At 40.1% G+C, this 18,403-nt stretch overlaps 1 protein-coding gene across 4 annotated transcripts in view; it reads right to left on the minus strand.

Annotated features, from left to right (window-relative positions):
- Window positions 1-18,403, minus strand: part of Dmxl2 (Dmx like 2) — a 129,457-nt gene that overhangs the window by 25,467 nt on the left and 85,587 nt on the right. For 2 of the 4 annotated variants that reach the window (XM_052760576.1, XM_052760596.1), the window contains exons 20-28: window positions 16,655-16,824; window positions 14,989-15,086; window positions 13,951-14,116; window positions 12,220-12,484; window positions 8,825-9,882; window positions 7,610-7,801; window positions 5,765-5,841; window positions 3,921-4,048; window positions 1,794-2,042 (exon numbers count right to left, since the gene is read on the minus strand). In XM_052760576.1, the coding sequence (XP_052616536.1) occupies window positions 1,794-2,042; window positions 3,921-4,048; window positions 5,765-5,841; window positions 7,610-7,801; window positions 8,825-9,882; window positions 12,220-12,484; window positions 13,951-14,116; window positions 14,989-15,086; window positions 16,655-16,824 (2,403 nt within the window). Of the gene's footprint in view, window positions 1-1,793; window positions 2,043-3,920; window positions 4,052-5,764; window positions 5,842-7,609; window positions 7,802-8,824; window positions 9,883-12,219; window positions 12,485-13,950; window positions 14,117-14,988; window positions 15,087-16,654; window positions 16,825-18,403 lie in introns of all 4 variants that reach the window. The other 2 variants (XM_052760568.1, XM_052760587.1) reach the window with 1 other exon arrangement.

Consider the following 18,403-nt stretch of genomic DNA (forward strand, 5'->3'; position numbering starts at 1 on the left):
CTCTCCAGCCACACCAATGGGTTTCATTATGATACTTTCAGACATGTATATAATGCATTGTGATTAATCACCCTCCATTACCATGTCCGCCTCCCACTCTGCTGATCCTCTTCCTCTTCTGCTTTCACGCCTTTTCTTTTTCTTTTTCCTTTTTTTTTTTGGCAGGGTCTCACTATGTAGCCCTGGCTGGTGTGGAGCTCACTATATAGACCAAACTGGCCTCAGAGGCATAGATCCACCTGCCTCTGACTCCCAAGTGGTAGGATTAAAGGCACGCACCACCACACCTGGCTTCATTTCTTTTTGTTTATGTGTGTGTACAATCCAATGAGTTTAATTAGGGCCGCTTGCATAAGCATGGGTTATTTATCCACTTACACTTGATGGTACCCCCATTTATCTTATAAAAGCATCTTTCCCAGGACCTCTACCTTTATTCTACTGCATAGCTGATTCTCCACAAAGTAGCTAGGGTGGCTCTTTAGAAAACCTACGCCTGTCATTACTTAAAATCCTCCATCATTCTCTCTCTTTCCATAGAGCAACAGCTGAGGTCTATAGTATGATCCACAAACCTAAATGGCCTTGTCCCCAGTTACTCCTCCACCCTCACCTTGAAACACCACTCTCCCCACTGACGATAACTCTGATGGCTTCTTAGAAAAGGAAGTCAGTCCTCCCTCTGCTCATTGTTCCTTCCATCTGCCTACAGTGCTCTGATCCCGGACGGCACAGACCTCCCTAGGGATCTGCTGCAAGCGCAACCTGATCAGATCCTATCTCCTCACCATCCTAACTGAAGCGGCCTATGACCATTCCTCACCATTCTCTTCCCACTGTCCCTGCTTGTCTTGTTCTTGTCACACCTCAGAGACAGAACACTTCCTGAGAGAGAGCACGTTTAGGGGATGAGTGGATACAAAGATGAATGCATTCTCACAAGTTTTAAACACGGACGACTTAATGGAGAGCACTAACACAAATAGGGAGGGAAGCTCGGTGGGAGAACACTTGCTTAATAAGCACCAAGCGCAGGGGTTGATCCTCAGCACTGGAGGAAATATCTTACACTTACCACAAACAAACAACAATGTGACCTGGGAGAAAACCTTTTACATTTCAAGTGCACTGCAATTGGGTGGGCTAAGGGAGGGCAGAAGCCACAGGAGCTGGTGAGTCACACCCCCAGCACCTGCACTCAAATGCAGGCACTGAGGACAGAGGCACAAGTGTGTCATGTGAACTCCTACTGTCGCTTACTACTTGACTGTAAGACGACCATTCCTTTCCTGCACATGAATTAAGGTGCTTTCTGTGTTTTAAGAAAAAAAACCTTCCCTTCCCTTATCCTACAAGCTTAAAAAGTGGAATAAAAATATATTCTTGCCATAATGAAGAAAACACACACCCACGCAGGCACACACACCCCTGGAATTTTTAACACCGTATTTCCATGGCCATCAATGTAATCTGAGGTCAAGTGCGGTGACAACTGCAGGGACTTCCTCACGTCTCTAGTGACCTCCTTCCCTCGACACTACCCTCCCTCACTGTTACCTTTACTGCTGTTTCTTTTTATTCTCTTCAAACATGGCCTGGTTTTCCAACCTCAACAATATTACTTCTATAAAAAGAAAGGTAAAAAAACTCTAGCTTTACTCTAATTTTAGCTATTTATTATCCTAAAAAGAATTAATATTCTTAAGGTAAATAACTAAGGCATTAAAAAATCTTATTTGAACTTTGGAAGTTATTTATCTTTATATACAGTATTTGTATCAGATTTATCTTACCTGCAATACTTTCTGATTGTCTCCGAGGCTTCACAACAAGTTTCACACCCCCTCCAAAAACAGCAGCCCACATTCGATTATTTAATGGGTGGGCTGCAAGCCGAAACAACTCATTGGAGGAATTTGTGGCAAGTGCATGTATCAGTAAACTTAAGTAAACAGCAACAACAGCTTCACACAACAGAACATTCAGTTTTGGCTGGTCTTCATCTTGGGCAGAACTCAAGAGATTAATAAGTGAGCTCACACCTGTAACAGCATAGAGTGTCATAAAAACATCAGTATAAAGTACAAACAGAAAAAAGGTACACATATTTGCAGTTTAACTAAACTAAGTACCTATTCCTATAAAATGGCATTTTTGTAATGTAAGTATAAATAATTAGGGGAATGGATTATAATCTATAGGATGAAGTAAGAGTCATTCATAGCCACCAAACTGGTCAGTTATAGACTACAGAGGAGAAGACGAAGCTCTTCCTTACAGTAGCATTCCAACTTTATAGCTTCGGCAGTTTGAGTGAAATGGCTCCTAAGTGTGGCACTATTAGGAGGTGTGGCCTTGTTGGAGGAAGTGCGTCACTGGGGAGACTTTGAGGTTTCAGAAGCTCAAGCCAGGCCCACTGTCACTCTCTCTTCCTGCTCCTGCCATTCTAGATGTAGACCTCTCAGCGACCTCCCCAGCACCATGTCTGCCTACATGCCACCGTGCTTCCTGCCATCACAATAATGGACGAAACCTCTGAACTGTAAGCCAGCCCCAGTTAAATGTTTCCACTTATAAGAGTTGCTGTGATCATGGTGTCTCTTCATGGAGATAAAACCCTAATTGAGACAATGGTGAAAGAGAACAGAATTAGGAAGTCTCCATATAGTCACTCCACAATCTTTCTGACTCAGACAGTAATCAGCACTGTATGCTAAAACTTCGTATTTTATTACTTTAAATGTTTCTAATTAATTATGAAGGAAGAAAAGCAGTAACTTTATAAAGGAAAACTGACAGAAACACCTTACCAAGCAATCAAGTTAATAACAAGTAACAGCAGGTGCCTCCAGATACTTTACAATGAAAAGGGCACATTTATTTTCGATTTCTCTCTCAAAAATACATAACCTGAATCTAACATTAAGTGAAAAATTAGGCCCAAATTGAGGAGAATTCTTTTTTTTTGTTATTTGTTTGTTTGTTTTTGTTTTTCGAAACAGGGTTTCTCTGTAGCTTTGGAGCCCGGCCTGGACTAGCTCTGTAGCCCAGGCTGGCCTTGAACTCACAGAGATCCGCCTGCCTCTGCCTCCCGAGTGCTGGGATTAAAGGCGTGTGCCACCACCGCCCGGCGAGAATTCTTTAAAACCGACCAGAGAGTCCACAATCTCCCAAAGTGTCAGGGTCGGGAAAGACAAAAAAGGAGGGAGCCAGACACAGCAGTGGTGTTTGCTTGAGTCCAGCACTCAGGAAGCAGAGGCCGGAGCTATGACGCCTAGCAAGACTGTACCAAAACCCTCAAAATAGAAGAAAAGGAACAAATAAAAAGTGCAAGTGAGGGAGGAAGGAAGGGGAGGGCAAGAGGAAGGGAAGAGAGGAAGGGGCGTGGAAAAAGGAAGAGGCTTTAGTTGTCATTCAAGGAGACTAAGGGGATTATCACAGCTAAATGTTCCATTGGCCATAAAAAAGGGGCCAATGTGATGACAGATGAAAAGGTCTCAATTAGAAGACAATATAGTCTATCAGCACTGAGATGTTAAATTTGGTAACCACTCTGCTTATATCTAAGAACATCTGTTCTTACATAAAAATACACTGAAATATTTAACTGGAAAAGAGTATTCTGCCTACAACCAAATCCCAAATATTTGAGACAAAATAGCCTTAGCTATACACACACATAGAAAGCAAACAAGGAAGCCAGGTGCGGTGGCGCACACCTGCAGTCCCGGGGCAGAGGACCACTGTCAGTTCAATGTCACTGGAAACTTTTGCTTAAATTAATTTTAAATACAACAGCATATGGACCCCCTCCACACACACAATAAATAAGTAAATGTAATTTCTTTTCATTACGAAAGGATTTGAAAGAAAAAAAAAAAAACACTCCCGCCACAGCACACCACCGCTGAAATTCTCACCGGGCCACTGAGCAGGAGCCGAGTTTGGCGTGGCATGCTCTTCGATGCTCTCTGTCCTGAGTCGCCGTCGATCACTTAAGAGAAGCCCTTGATAAGCCATTCCTGTGAGCTGATTTCCTTCCGCCTGACTGCTGGAACAAACAGGCACAGTCACTGCACTGGGAAAGGCAGTGAACACTGCACTGTACATAAATCTATTTCAGATGATTGTAAATAAATCAAAAGGTTTTAACATCAAATTCACTTTTGCAATGAGAACTCATTTTAGAATGTTCTTGAAATTAGTTACAAATGTTTACTGATAGTCTTTTAAAACAGAACATCTGTTCCTACTACCCTGGGCAGGTGATTTTGGTGCTTTTCAGGGGATTCTTACTATTTTAAGACACTTCCTACCTGCGCTCATTTTTTGAAGCTGAAGGTCACTGTAAGCCGGGGGCACAGCAGACAAAACCGTTCAGGGTCTGAGTTTATTGTATTGTTTAGCTCTGCAAAACTGCTTAATCTCAGCTATATATTCAGAAGGTGAGCTACAAACCAGGGAACTGTATCTGAGGAGTATCTAAGTCTAGGACCAATGCCCCTCAAAAATGATTCCCCTTTCTAAAGAGCTGTGTGGAAATGGGAGGATAGAAGAGCAAAAGGCAGAGCTGGCTGCAAAGGATGAGTCACAGCTGAGCCTAAAAACCTACATTTGAAGCAAGTCTCTGCAACCTCATTCGGTGCCATCTCAGCCAGTGACTAATAGCAAATAATTTATCTGTGGTCATTTGATGACCGTGTCAACTAAATCAAAATTTTCTTCCTTACTTATAATTTCAAACCTTTGGAGTCATTTAAGTGTGGGCTAATTAGGATAAAAACAGAGTGCAGGCCATTTTTGAGAGAGTAACTCCTTATTTTAAAATCAGATATTCCCATAAAGGGTAGCTACCTTTGTAAGAAAAGAGTCTAGGCATATATTCATGCAGCTATATTTCTATTAAAATTTTTTCAGTTATTAATGTATTTCATTTCAATCTAGGTCATCCTTCCAAGTGATTCCATTTCTCACAACTTATGCTAGTCTAGTCATTAAAATACAAAGTATAAACAGAAAAAGGCAATTTGATATTTAGAAAAACTCAAATCATTTTAATTGATATCAATTGGCCAGCATAGTAGTACAGACCTGTAATCCCAGCTACTCAGGAAGATGAGACAGGAGGACCACAAGTTCAAGGCCTGCCTGAGCTACGGAGTGAGCTCCAGCTTGGGAAACATGCTGCGGCCTTGTCTCTAAAAGCAGAGGTCTGGAGAAGTATAGCTCAGGGGTAGAACATGTCTGCACATCTGTACAACAGCCTAGAGTTGATCCCCAGTACTGCCTAAACAAACCAACCGACACCATCAACTTCTACATCACACATAAAAGTATAAGTTAAATTAATACATTTTAAGCATGTGTCTTTTTTCAAGAAATAGCTGTTTTTCAAGTTTTTTTTTCAACTGAAAATCAGTTAACCACGTAAAAGCTGACCCAGTTTCAGAAACTGATCTCTGAGGGGAACAGGGATCTCTAGTATGAAACATTGTGTACAATTAAAAAAGACAGTAATTAGGATCACTCACATTACTGCTTGTCATAATCTATATTTCTCTTCTGTCACTAGGTGACATCTAAACTAACCAACTAATTATTATTTTCTTTCTGGGTCTATTTTATCCATTAAAGTGCACATGTCATTTACACCAGGGAATTATTCTCAGCCCTAAGAAAGAGAATCCTACAGAAGTCTGGAGTAGTTGAATGTGGTGCTGTATTAAAACTACTTTGGGTGGTTTATTTATTTTATTATTTTTACCTGTAGCTATGACTGTCACATAATGCTTGGTAAATTGATGCAGAAAGTGATGCTGCTAGTGAATGAAGTGTGTGCACCTAAAACCAAAACAGCCACAATTACAATTGGTACTGACATTTCCATACACAGCAATATCTTCAAAGTTAGAAAACACTGAGGAAACGACAATATCATATATAAAACGGATCCCAAAGAAGATAACCCTACTTTTAAACCAAAAAGTCATTTATCTTTATAGAAATGCCCAGTAACAAAGCTGACTCATTCAGACTATCTTTATCAAATACATACTTGCTGTGAGCCTGACATTTACCAGACCTGAGCAGACTAGTGCTGATGAGACCAGGTCTTGTCCTAAGCTACAACATCAACTTACACAGTGACATCAAAAGGAAAACTGAAGCCAACTCTGAACACAACTTTCAGAGCTTCTGTTTAAGCTTCACCTTAGGAAATGACACAAGATTCCATCTTATCAGTAACACTGGCTGTTCAGGAAGTAAACCACGCACTGTGTGTAATGCTCATTTTCCAGAAAGCAAAGAACTTAGTTAGCATTCATAGGAAAGGGAAAGTCATAAAAATTTGTTTTTAGAAAGTTTAAAAATTCTACATATAATATTTTAAACACACAGTTTAAACTCCACTTGAATCAATAATTTCAGACTCATAAATTTATTAAAATTCAAAGGGACTTCAGAAGTAGTTCCATGTCTTTAAAAGCTTTACCCAAGCCAGGCAATGGTGGCAATCCCAACACTTGGCAGAGAAACCCTATCTTGAAAATTAAAAAAACAAAACAAAACACAGAAAGGGTGGGGGGGGGCTTGTCCAAATTCTAAGGAAGGGAGCATTTTCCAACTTGCTTTTATCTTTTTTATTCCTTAGCCTAACAAATAATTTAAGAATACCGATAGGGGTTGCTTCATGCTATAGATTCGAAATCTCTAATAAGTTGATATGATTAGCAATCTGGATCCCTCAGAAGAATCTCTCAACAGAGATCAAACATGCCAGTCAAAAGAGGGGTAAGGATAAGAACTTAGGAAGCAACTGGGCACGAAGTGCCGGACCTAGAATTAGAGCCTCGTGTACACAGCTGGGCAGTAGAGGCAGCTCTCACGGCCGCCAAGCTCTGGGGACGGATTGGACTCATTAGTTAAGCACTCAGAGCAGGGTAGAGGGTTAATCTACGGCAGTAACTCTGTTCTGATGGCCTCTAACCTACTGCACAGCTGCCAATCAACACAACCATCAGTGAACAAGGAGATTTTCTCAGGAGCCATTTCATTCAAGGAGTTTTCTCAGGTACCCATCCCTCAACCTACATTTTCACATTTTCTTGACATAGGAACAAAGTTATTAATATTTCTAGATTAGTAGTTCATTTGACAGAAGAGAAAACCTAAATGATTAAGTAGCAAGAATATTGTCTAGAAAATTAGTTTTATTACAAAAAGTATTTACCTGTTCTAACGGAAGACTATAGCCTTGCTAGAATTAAGAATGTTACTTTTAAGCTGGGTGTGATGGCGCACACCTTTAATCCCAGCACTTGGGAAGCAGAGGCAGGTGGATCTCTGTGAGTTCGAGGCCAGCCTGGTCTACAGAGTGAGTTCTGGGACAGTCAGGGCAACACAGTGAGACCCCGTCTCAAAAAAAAAAAAAAAAAAAAAAGGAGAAAAAGAATGCATCCTTCTAAATTGCACTCACTGCAGTCTTGAACTCATTGGAAGTGAAAGGCAGCACATAGAAACATTTCAACTCCCTGCCCTCAAACTGGAGCACATACAAGACATTTACCTTCCCAGTGTGTACAACAAATGGTCACAAGGTTCACATTACCTTCCCGTCCTCGACATTGGGATGTGGTGGTGTCTTCATCTGCACAATAGTGTAGAGTATGTCATGGATGTGGTTATTTAAGTACAGCACGGGGTTCGCGATGACCGTCTTTGTCGACGCAATGCTCGCTGAAAGCAGAGGCAAGGTGGTCGGCAGCGGCAGCGGGGACTGGAGCTGCTTTACTGTCGTTTCCTGGAGGTGACAATAAATTGATTTGTTTTTTCAAAATGTGAAAATGAAGGTTACTTGAAAAAATGCAGGTGGTAAGCACTTGACTAAAGCAGTATGTTCCTGGATGTTCAAGCACTTACCTAGCACCTGTCTGTCCCAGAAGATATGGAGACAGCAGCCATACGCTTAAGTTTTTTACAGTATACTTCTGTGCTGGTCAGTTTTGTCTACTTGACACACACTATAGTAGGTTGGGTGTGGGAACCCACAGAAGTTTCCTAGTGAGATCTGAGCTTGCTTTACCAGCAGGGCTGCATAAGACAATGACTGGACTAGGTGTCTGGAAGGGTCTACACTTGGTTGTATCTAGCAAGGGGGAGGTCTTCTGTCTCACCCCTTGGCATTGTTATAAAAAGCCCTTTTGAATAAAGTTCTGGGCTGTTGGGTTTTGACCCAGGCCCTCCCAAGGCAATCCTATGTTTCTGTCTTTCCTCTGGTCATCTAGGTATCTCTATCTAAATATTTCTCACTTCTCTCTCCTCAAGAGTACCCTGGAGAAAAAGTGGCAATGGGAACCTCAAGGAATCATCTCCTTCACAATGGCCTGTAGGCAAGTCTGTGGGGTATTTTCTTGGTTACTGACTGGTGTGGAAGGTCCTAGCTCACAATGAGCAGTGCCACCCCTGGGCAGGTGGTCCTAGGTAGTATAAGAAAGCAGGCTGAGCAAACCATGAAGAGCAAACCAGAAAGCAGCACTCCTCCATGTTTCCACTTCAGTCCCCACTCGAGTTCCTGCCCTGGCTTCTCTTGATAATGACTAAAACCTGTACAACCAAATAAACCCTGTCCTCCCCAAGTTGGTTTGATCAGTATTGATCCCAGCAACAGAGAAGTAAATTAGACCAACTTCTAGTTACTGAAGGCTTCACCTAAGAAAAGCGACACTGTACACAAACATGTGCCTTCTAGGACGACAGGAGATGAACACCCAAGTTCACAGCTTTAACTGGAGAGCTGCTGAGATCACAACAAGGGATGTCATACCTGCTGCGACTCTTGCAGCAAAAATTTGAGTTCCATTCTCACTGAGGCCAGACCGCCACCCTGGGCCCCGTGAAGGCTACAGTAACTGAGAAACACTCTTAGGAGGTCCTGGTTTTTCTGCAGCCACAGCTTCCGTCTCTCCGCATGCTCCCGTTTGGCCTGCAGTCTTCTTCTGTCTATCTGGTGGCGCTCATAGGAACCAATGTCTGGCTTGTCCACCATGGCTTCCTGGTCCAGAAGCTCACTCTCCACTTTCGAGTATGTTTTGCTGGAATACTCTTTAATAACTGACTCATGATTGCATATCTCATGCAAGGCAGCAATTTCCTTTTCAAGCCAATTGTAGAGCTGAAATCTGAGCTTTCCTCCATCTACTTCATAACCTGTAGCCAAAGTTCTTAATTCAGTCATAAGGATCTTCAAACAAGCTCGGAACTTCAGTTGTTCAGCAATCACGTCAACCTCAGCATCCCCTCCAGCACAATCTTCGCCCTGCGGGCTCAGTGACGCCTTGTGGTCCTGCCCATCCCTCTTGGCATCTGTGCTCTTCATCACTAAGCCGCCCATGTCGTCCTCTTCTAAGGCACTGTCATGCTCTTCTTCGCCCCAGTCGAGCTTCAGAGGCTCCTCCTCGACTGTGACGACTGGCCAGCCCCAGTCAGACTGGGAGGAAGTCACTGCTGACCAGGCAGCGCCAGAACGGCCATTAACGTCCCTCGGTGCTTCAGACTCTGATGGCCCATTCTCCATCCTCTCAGAAAGCAAGTCAAGCTCATCTTTTTTTGCAGTTAAGGAAGATATTTTAGTTACCTTAGGAATTTTAGAAAGTACTTCAAGGGCTAAAACAGGGCATCCAACTTTAAAATGAGCATTAGCTGTGGTAAAAAATAATTTTCTTTCTATGAGGTTAATTTTGTCGGCAATGTTTTTCTCAGTTTTGAGACCTAAAGTTGCCAAAGTTCCTTCAGGGGAAGCAAGATTTCTTCGAATAAGTAAAGGATGTGTTCGAAGGTAGTTGTAAAAACTGAATACCACAGGGTTACAAGATTTGATGATAACTGCAGAAAATAAACAGATAAAAATCATAAATTGCTGTGTTAATTTGAATATCTATTGAAAAATAATAAAATAAATTAGTATTACCCCCAAATTAAGGGCAATTAATATTATTATAAATATTAACCCAGCATTCATTCATGCCATCATTAAATCTACGTAATTGAAACAAATGCTAGACTGACATCCAAAGCACATGATGTCAAAGAAGGTGCAAGAGGTACACACGGTAACTCTGACCTAAGAAAGTGAAAGCAAGTGAAACACCAACAACTGGTTTCCGCTTAAAAAAAAAAAAAAGAGGAATGGGGAAAGAAGCCTCAGTTCTCGGAAAATACCTTGTAAAGTACACACACACACACACACACACACACACACACACACACACACACACACAAATACAATAGAAAAAACAAAGAAATGAAATGACTCTCAAGTTGGTAGCATAGACACATAGAGATAAATTACAAAGTGACTTTCAAATAAGGATCTGGCTGTACATCTTTAGTAAGCTATACCCTAACAATAATAATATGAAAAGGTTTAGGTTTTCTCAGTCACCATGCTGCTGTGGAACATATATTTGTATTATGAAACTATTCCATGCATATAGAATAGCAAATAGCTATGTTAATACAATGAAAATTCAAGCCTTTCACTGTAATACACACATACAAAACCTAAGAGGAACTTCACTTATACATGAATTAGAAGGAAAATATGATCCCTTGCACTCTTAGGGAAGAAAGAAGTCCTATATGAATTCATTCTAATGGCCTAGAGCAATGAGGACTAGACTGCAGCCCCTAACACTATCCCCACTCACTGAAGCAGAATTCTTTGGAAGAATGATCATTTGGAGGTCTGAGCCAGAAAATACACAAGATGAGCCTGAATCATTTTGCCATATCAGAAAGCAAGGGAATTATCCAAAAATAATACCAAAAGAAGTCAAAATCTTGTCAAGATCTCCAATGATTAAAGATGGGACAATCTGAGCATCCATAAAAACAAACTGCTAATGACTGAACACAAACATTAAAAACTTGGGAGTTTCAAGTAAAAGAAAATAAAAAGACTAATTGGTCACCTTTGTATAATGCTAAAGAGTGGGGAGATGGAGAGATCTGAGAAACCCTGGAAGCTCACAGGCCAGCTAGGGTGCTCTTCCAGGGGACCCAGGTTCAATTCCCAACATCCACATGGTAGGTAGTTCACAACTGTCTGCAATTCCAGAGGATTCAACTCCTTCTTCTCACATCTTAGGATACCAGTCAAGCATGTGATGCACATATAGACATGCAGGCAAAAAAAAAAAGGAAAAGAAAAAGAAAAAACCACCACTGTCCTCTCCTCCCTGCCCACTTCTTTGAAAAAAAACTTGAAACTTTAAGGCAATTTTTAAAAAAAGATTTAAGCCGGGCGGTGGTGGCGCACGCCTTTAATCCCAGCACTTGGGAGGCAGAGGCAGGCGGATCTCTGTGAGTTCGAGGCCAGCCTGGGCTACCAAGTGAGTTCCAGGAAAGGCGCAAAGCTACACAGAGAAACCCTGTCTCGAAAAACCAAAATAAATAAATAAATAAATAAATAAATAAATAAATAAATAAATAATAATAAATAAATAAATAAATAAATAATAAAAAAGATTTAATATGAAATAACAGCAAAAAAAAAACTGTGAGAACTAGAATATGTGTGATCAGCTTAGTACTACTCAAATTATGGTGAAATGCAGACTTATTACAAATATGAAGTTACAATTTTTCATCGTATGGCTTCTCAAATCCGGGGCTTGGTAGTGGACATCTGCAAGCCCAACATCAGAAGGCTATGGGAGGAGGGCTGTAAATGCAAGGATAGCCTGGGCAACACAGTGAGTTCCAGGCTACCCTAAAATACAAGGTTATGAGGTAACAAAACCACACCTCCAAAAAAAAATGTTCAGGAAAAAAGAAAAATAAATATGGTAATCATCTTTTCAAACATAGGGAAATAATATTCTACTGAGAATTTCACACATGCATACAATGTATTTTGACCATATTCACTTCCCACTCCAGCCCACTCTCTACTCTCTCCTAACTGCATGTCCTCTTTTTATTTTTCTTAAACAACCCACAGAGTCTAATCAGTGCTGCCCAAGTACATATGGGCATGGGACTATCCCCTGGAGCACAGCTGGCCTGCCAGGGGTCACACCCTCAAAGAAAAAGAACTCTCCTTCCCCTAGAAGCCATTAATTTTCAAAAGATCTTCAGCCAGGGACAGAGTGAATGGGCCTCTCCCCTCTAAAATTTGTCTGACTCTTTAAAAGATACTGGGAAACCCACAAAATCTACCTTGTTGCTCATCATCTTCCTTTGGCGTCTGTTCCAGTAATGTATCCAAGGCTCGGGTGTAATCTTTCATTACCCAATAGGCAAGACTACGCAGAAAAGGGTCAGCATGCAGTCTCTTGCAATTGAATCCTGAGCCATCCTTTTGACAACCCAAAATTTTCTGATTCAAGATGGATATATAAGTGGATGAAGTCTCAAATTCAGATTCAAATAAACGGGCAATAACCATGGCTAGCTGAATATCTTCCATTTTTTCAAGACACACCTGAAATTTAAATATTAAGAAACATTTCTCTAGTGACAACTTATCTAGACATACATTATCCCACTGGTCCCCTGAAAATTGTCTATTTGTTCCCCTGGTATGGAGGGGCCCTAAGGCTGAGACTGTGAGATGGAGCTAGATGGCTGCTGGGTAGAAGAGTTTCAAAGCAGGCAGACAGGTGAGCAGTCACAACCCAGGCACCTCCAGACTAGAATGATGGTGCACAAGATGAGCACAAGACAAAGTGTGTCAGTGTGATCTCAGTCTTAGGTCAACGGAAAAAGCATTCATTGTTAAATCAAACACTAGTTAAAATGTTTTGATATATACCTCAGTTCCTCTTAATTTCCAAACATATTTTTACATAAATGTGTACTGTTTTAGAAGAACCTTCTGTTTACTAAGGAAAAACTGATCCTTGTCCTATTACTGACCTGAGCCAACAGTAACAGCGTCGTCAGCATCTCTTCTCTGAGTATCTTCTAAGCTAACCTTGTCATCTCAGAATTATAGGCATTTACAACTATGAAAATGTTACAAATATGCTGAAGCATAAAAATGCTTTTTAAAATTTGTAATAGATTCACTTTGTTAGAAGTTTTCTATTTCTTCTATCATGTTTTTGGGGATTTTTTTTAATTGTTGCTGTTTTAAAATTTTATTATTTTTAAAAGTTGTAAATTAAAAGAAAAAAATCATATAACAAAATTAACCAGACTCAAGGACTATATAACCTCTATATTATATTACATGTAACATGTAATTAATATAATACAATATATAATATAATAGAGAGAATATATTATAGGATAATATATATAATATAATTAATATAATATAATATAAAATATAATATATCATATATTTGGGGTTTTTTAGAGACAGAGTCTCTCCATAGCCCAGGATGGCTTGAAATTTGCATTGATCTTCCTGCCTCTGCTCCCAAATACTAGGATTATTTTCAGCTCTATTTTTACTTCTGTATGAGTCTAGGTAATTCATAAAGTTAATAACTAACCTAAAAGGAAGAGTGATCAGGAAGCAGAAATATTGAAAAATTTAAAATCACCTGCCAGGATTATGTAACAAAAGATGCAATGTTTCACCTCCTCACATATACTGACAATACTTCAGGCAAGTACAATGCAGAATAGCACAAACTGCAACGTTAGTCCCAAGTACTTAAATACCAGCTTTTTTGCACAAGATAAGGAGGTCATATCCGATGCACATATTTAAATGGCTCAGAATCACAAGATGGATGGTAAAAAGACATTCACAAACCACTCTTGACCTTTTCTGTAAGTTTTACATTTTATCTTAATATGTAACATGCCACACCTGAAGCTGTAATTCCCCTTACACTGTCTGACTTTGGCAAGCTCTGTAGCTCTTACAAACGTCTAACAAAAATTACAACCTGCTCTAAGGCCTCACTGCATGATTGCTAACTCGCTTATTCATACCTCTATGGCATCTTTCAATGAACCAGCCAACAAGAAAAAGGCAGCTGATTGTTCAAAGCGCTGTTTTCCAAGTAAAGAAAAAGCATTTTTCAAAGCAGCTTTCCGCCATCTATCTTCATTAAAGTTGTGGCTGAAAAATGTTGTCATTTTTTCATCATGTTGTGACCTGGGAATGAGAACACAAACACTAGTGACTATATCACACTTAAAATATTTTAATTATTTATAAATTGTATGAAGACAGAGAAAAGAAAAAAAATTCTAACAGTCAACTTAAAGAAGACCAGCAGAGGGGCTACAAAGGAAGCTCAGTGTCAAGAGCACTGGCTGCTCTTGCAGAGGACCCAGGTTTGGTTCCTAGCACCCAGGTGGTGGCTCACAACTGTAATCAGTAACTCTAATTTCAGGGGATGCAATGTCCTCATTGATCTCAGCAGCCACGGCATGTACACAGTACACATACACACATGTAGGCAATACAGGCAGGCAAAACACCCATATACATGATATAAAATAAAGAAATCTTAAAAAACCATCCAGTTACAGATGTTGCTTATTAGCATTTCTTCTAATAAGGGATGCTGATGTACCCTGTGTACTCACACAAGAAGCAAAACTAAATAAGGAAAGCTGATATGCCTCATGTACTCACACAGGAAGCAAGACTATCTTTTATTTTCCAATGTGCTTTTATCAACATTTTTATAAGATCCTATCTTTTAGCTGGGCAGTGGTGGTGCACGCCTTTACTCCCAGCACTTGGGAGGCAGAGGCAGGTGGATCTACAAAGTGAGTTCCAGGACAGCAAAGGCTACACAGAGAAACTGTGTCTTGAAAACAAAAAAAAAAAACAATCTCATCTTTTAAACTAAAATAAAAGATATTTTGCTCATTCACTGTAAATAAAAGAACCAAGACATAAAGAAGTCAGCTGACTTGGCAGAGCTCCTGCAGTGAATTCTTTTCAAAAGCATTAGAGTTCAGACCCCAAACACAATCTCCTTTCATGAACTCATAGGAAGTGCAGAGGCACATTACCTGAACAGACCCCACACTACTGCTTTCTTCTTCATTGACAGGTAGAATAAAGCAGCATCTAAGGCATCATTGTTCCTTTGAAAAGAAGCTTTGGCAACCTAAGAGTAAGGAAGGTAACATGTAACTACTTGACAAAAAGAACTACAATTAATCAATCCAACAATTCATGCTTCACTGTTACCTCCTTAGCTCACAAACTAAGGAAATGAGAGTATGTGCACCCAGGAGCTTATGATGGCACCCTCCTAGAGCAAAGCATTTGTATGCCAGTAATCCTAATAAAAACAGCACAGCCGCTAGTATTTATTCAGTGTTTACCATATACCTGGCACCAGGCTGAGCACCTTTCACTAATCTTAATGAATACTACTCACTATGAAGTCCTACTAGGGTAGGAGGTAACTGAGCAAAGAGCTTGTAAGTAAACCGCCTAAATTCACACACTAAGGTGAGGAAAGGAAAACCTACATAGCAATAAACTAATGTAAATACAGTAACAACAACAGGAAATTCAATAGATGTGATCATCTTTTGGAAATTCAACACATTACATTTCTTAATGTGCAGCTCTATGGATAAAAGAGCATGTTTCAAGACTGACAATCTGAGTTTGATTGTTGTTGTTTGGGGGTTCTACTCTGTATTCCAAGATAGCCTTGAACTCACTATGTAGCCCAGGATGGCCTCAAATTAGGGCAACCCTCCTGCCTTAGCCTCCTTAGTGTTAGCATTATAAGCATTCACCTCTATGCCTAGCTTATGTTTTTTGAAATAGGACCTTACCAGGAAGTCTAAACTAGCCTGGATGCTCTGTAACTTGAGCTGCCTTCCAACTCCTGACCCTGCCCTGAACTTCAAAAGTACTGGGGTTGCAAGGAGCATGCCCTGGAGTTTTGTTTGTTTTCAAATAAGATACATGTCAAACAGTAATGTCTAAAAAAGCCTTCTATTCCATTAGCTGGACATATAGTGGCTGGTGCACGCCTTTAATCCCAGCACTCAGGAGGCGGAGGCAGGCAGATCTCTGAGTTCAAAGTCAGATTGGTCTATATAGTGAGTTCCAGAACAGCCAGAGATACAAACACAGTAGGACCCTGTCTCAAAACAAACAAATACTACACATAGCAAAAAAATGTACAGCATTCTGCATAGAATTTTATAAAGGTCAGGTTTGAAACTCCACATGCACATGTGCACCCACACACATACACATGCAAACACACATAATAAATAAACATATATTTTTTTAAATTGTTCTAAAAAATATCTCAAAAGGTAAAAACTAGTTCTCTAGAATAGGTTTTCTGGAAGTTTAAAAACAGAATTGATGTTTGTTAGTAGAAGCAGGAAGACAGACTGAGCTACATAACATATTCTCTCTCTCTCTCTCTCTCTCTCTCTCTCTCTCTCCATGGGGGTGGACAAGCAGTAAAGAGGGAATAGAAATGTTTAAGTGTTTTGAAGGGGGGAAAAAAAACAGGGACAGGGGCTTTAATTGGGGACGAAGATAAATATGGAAGAGAGAAGAGGGTAAAGTAGCGTGTGCATGTTGTGTGTGTGTGTAACAACAATTTAAAAAAATAGGGACCACGGATTTAAGAGTGAAGGGGGAGGAGAAAGATGGGGAAACGATATAGTCTTTGAAAATCCAATGAAGGAAAGTTACCTTTTCAATGCATCTTCGAAGTGTGTTAACATTCCTCACCCACCAGCCTATTCCCATGGCTCTTAATTCAGACCACTGAGGGTCCCCTCTTTGAATTGCTGGAATCATATTGATCAGTTCTTCCTCTGCTTCAGAATGAAAAGCCCAGGCAAAATGGCACGTAGACACACCTAAATTGGAAACATGAAACAATAACCTTATGAACTATATCTATAACAACAAAACAATATTTTGCTTAGTTATATATTTCTTGGTTCTAAAAAGCATTTTCAAGCAGAAAAGCAGAATAAAAGAACTCTGCCATCATTCAGGACTTTATACTATAAGCTTCTGAATTCAAGATCAGTGACAGGACACATTATATCCAAATCTCTAACTTTTATTCCACATAAAATTCCATTTTTAATATAAAAATAAAATAAAGATATTAGGAGATGATATGGCATAATATCAAGTGCATATAATCCCAGTACTCAGGAGGTGGAGGCAGGAAAATCAGAAGTTCAAGATCATCTTCAGTTTGAGCCCATCCTTGGCTACATGAGAACTTGAAACAAAAGATTAACACTGAAACTGAATCAATGAAAAATAAAGATATTTGAGTACCAGCTACTCACATGTACACATACCAAACTTACAAAGAGAAAACATTAGTCAGGTTGGAAGTTTGGCCTACAACTGCCATTTACCTTAGGATGGCATTGAATTTTAAAACCTGCTCTGTCCTTTACTCTAATCAGAGTTAAAGGTCACTTAAAGCAAGCTCTAGGCTGAGTGGTGGCAGCGCGCACTTTTAATCCCAGCACTGGGGGGCGGGGGGGGGGGGGGGGGGGGGGGCAGCACCACAGAGCCAGGTGGATCTCTGTGAGTTCTACAGAGTGAGATCCAGACAGACATCAAAAGTACACAGAGAAACCCTGTCTCGGAAAAAAAAAAAAAAAAAAAAAAAAAAAGCAAGCTCTAAACATACCTCCAGTTGCATTTAATGTAAGGAATACACAATAGCCATGAGGCTTATCCCTCTAATTAGAAGGGAAGAAAGGAAGGACTAAAAGACCTACCAGAGGGGAGGGGAGGGGAGGACAGGGGAGGGGAAAGCAGGGGAAGGGAGAGGAGGGGATCAGATGGTGGAAACAGGCTGAGTTTTGAACCAAACACTACTGATAATGGAAATGAATATTCTTTCTGAAGGACATTTCACTAACACTAAGGAAGAGTTAAAGAGTTGAAGAGTCAAGTCACCCTGTGACTCAGGAACTCAACTGTCAGGAAACTAACAAGAAATATATACCTGTTCAAAAAACATTTAATTAATAAAATAACATGAAGAAATAATCAGAGTAATACATAGATAAAATATAAAGAAAAACAATATTAAATATAGGTATTTATATATAACACTGTAAGATAATACATTACAATGATCATTCAAATTTTAAAAACTAGAAAAATCTAAATGCCTTGAAAATAAGGGTTGAACAGATGAAGCATATTTTTCAAGGCATGGCAGAATCCGGGTTCTGGCCAAGCATGATTGCATGCCTGTAACCCCAGCGCTTAGGAGGTGGAACAAGAACTGTCACAAACTCTAGGTCCACGTGAGCATGGTATGGAGCAAGACTCTGCCTCCAAAACAAAAAAATAAAAATAAAAATAAAGCTTGTGCAGCTAGAGCAATAGATCATCGGCTAAGAACACTAGCTGCTCTTACAAGTGTGCACAGACAAGCAGGTAGGCAAAACACTCACA

The sequence above is a fragment of the Peromyscus californicus genome, unplaced genomic scaffold (genome assembly GCF_007827085.1).
Source record: "Peromyscus californicus insignis strain IS unplaced genomic scaffold, ASM782708v3 Scaffold_11__1_contigs__length_118956290, whole genome shotgun sequence".
Taxonomy (NCBI): Eukaryota; Metazoa; Chordata; class Mammalia; order Rodentia; family Cricetidae; genus Peromyscus; species Peromyscus californicus.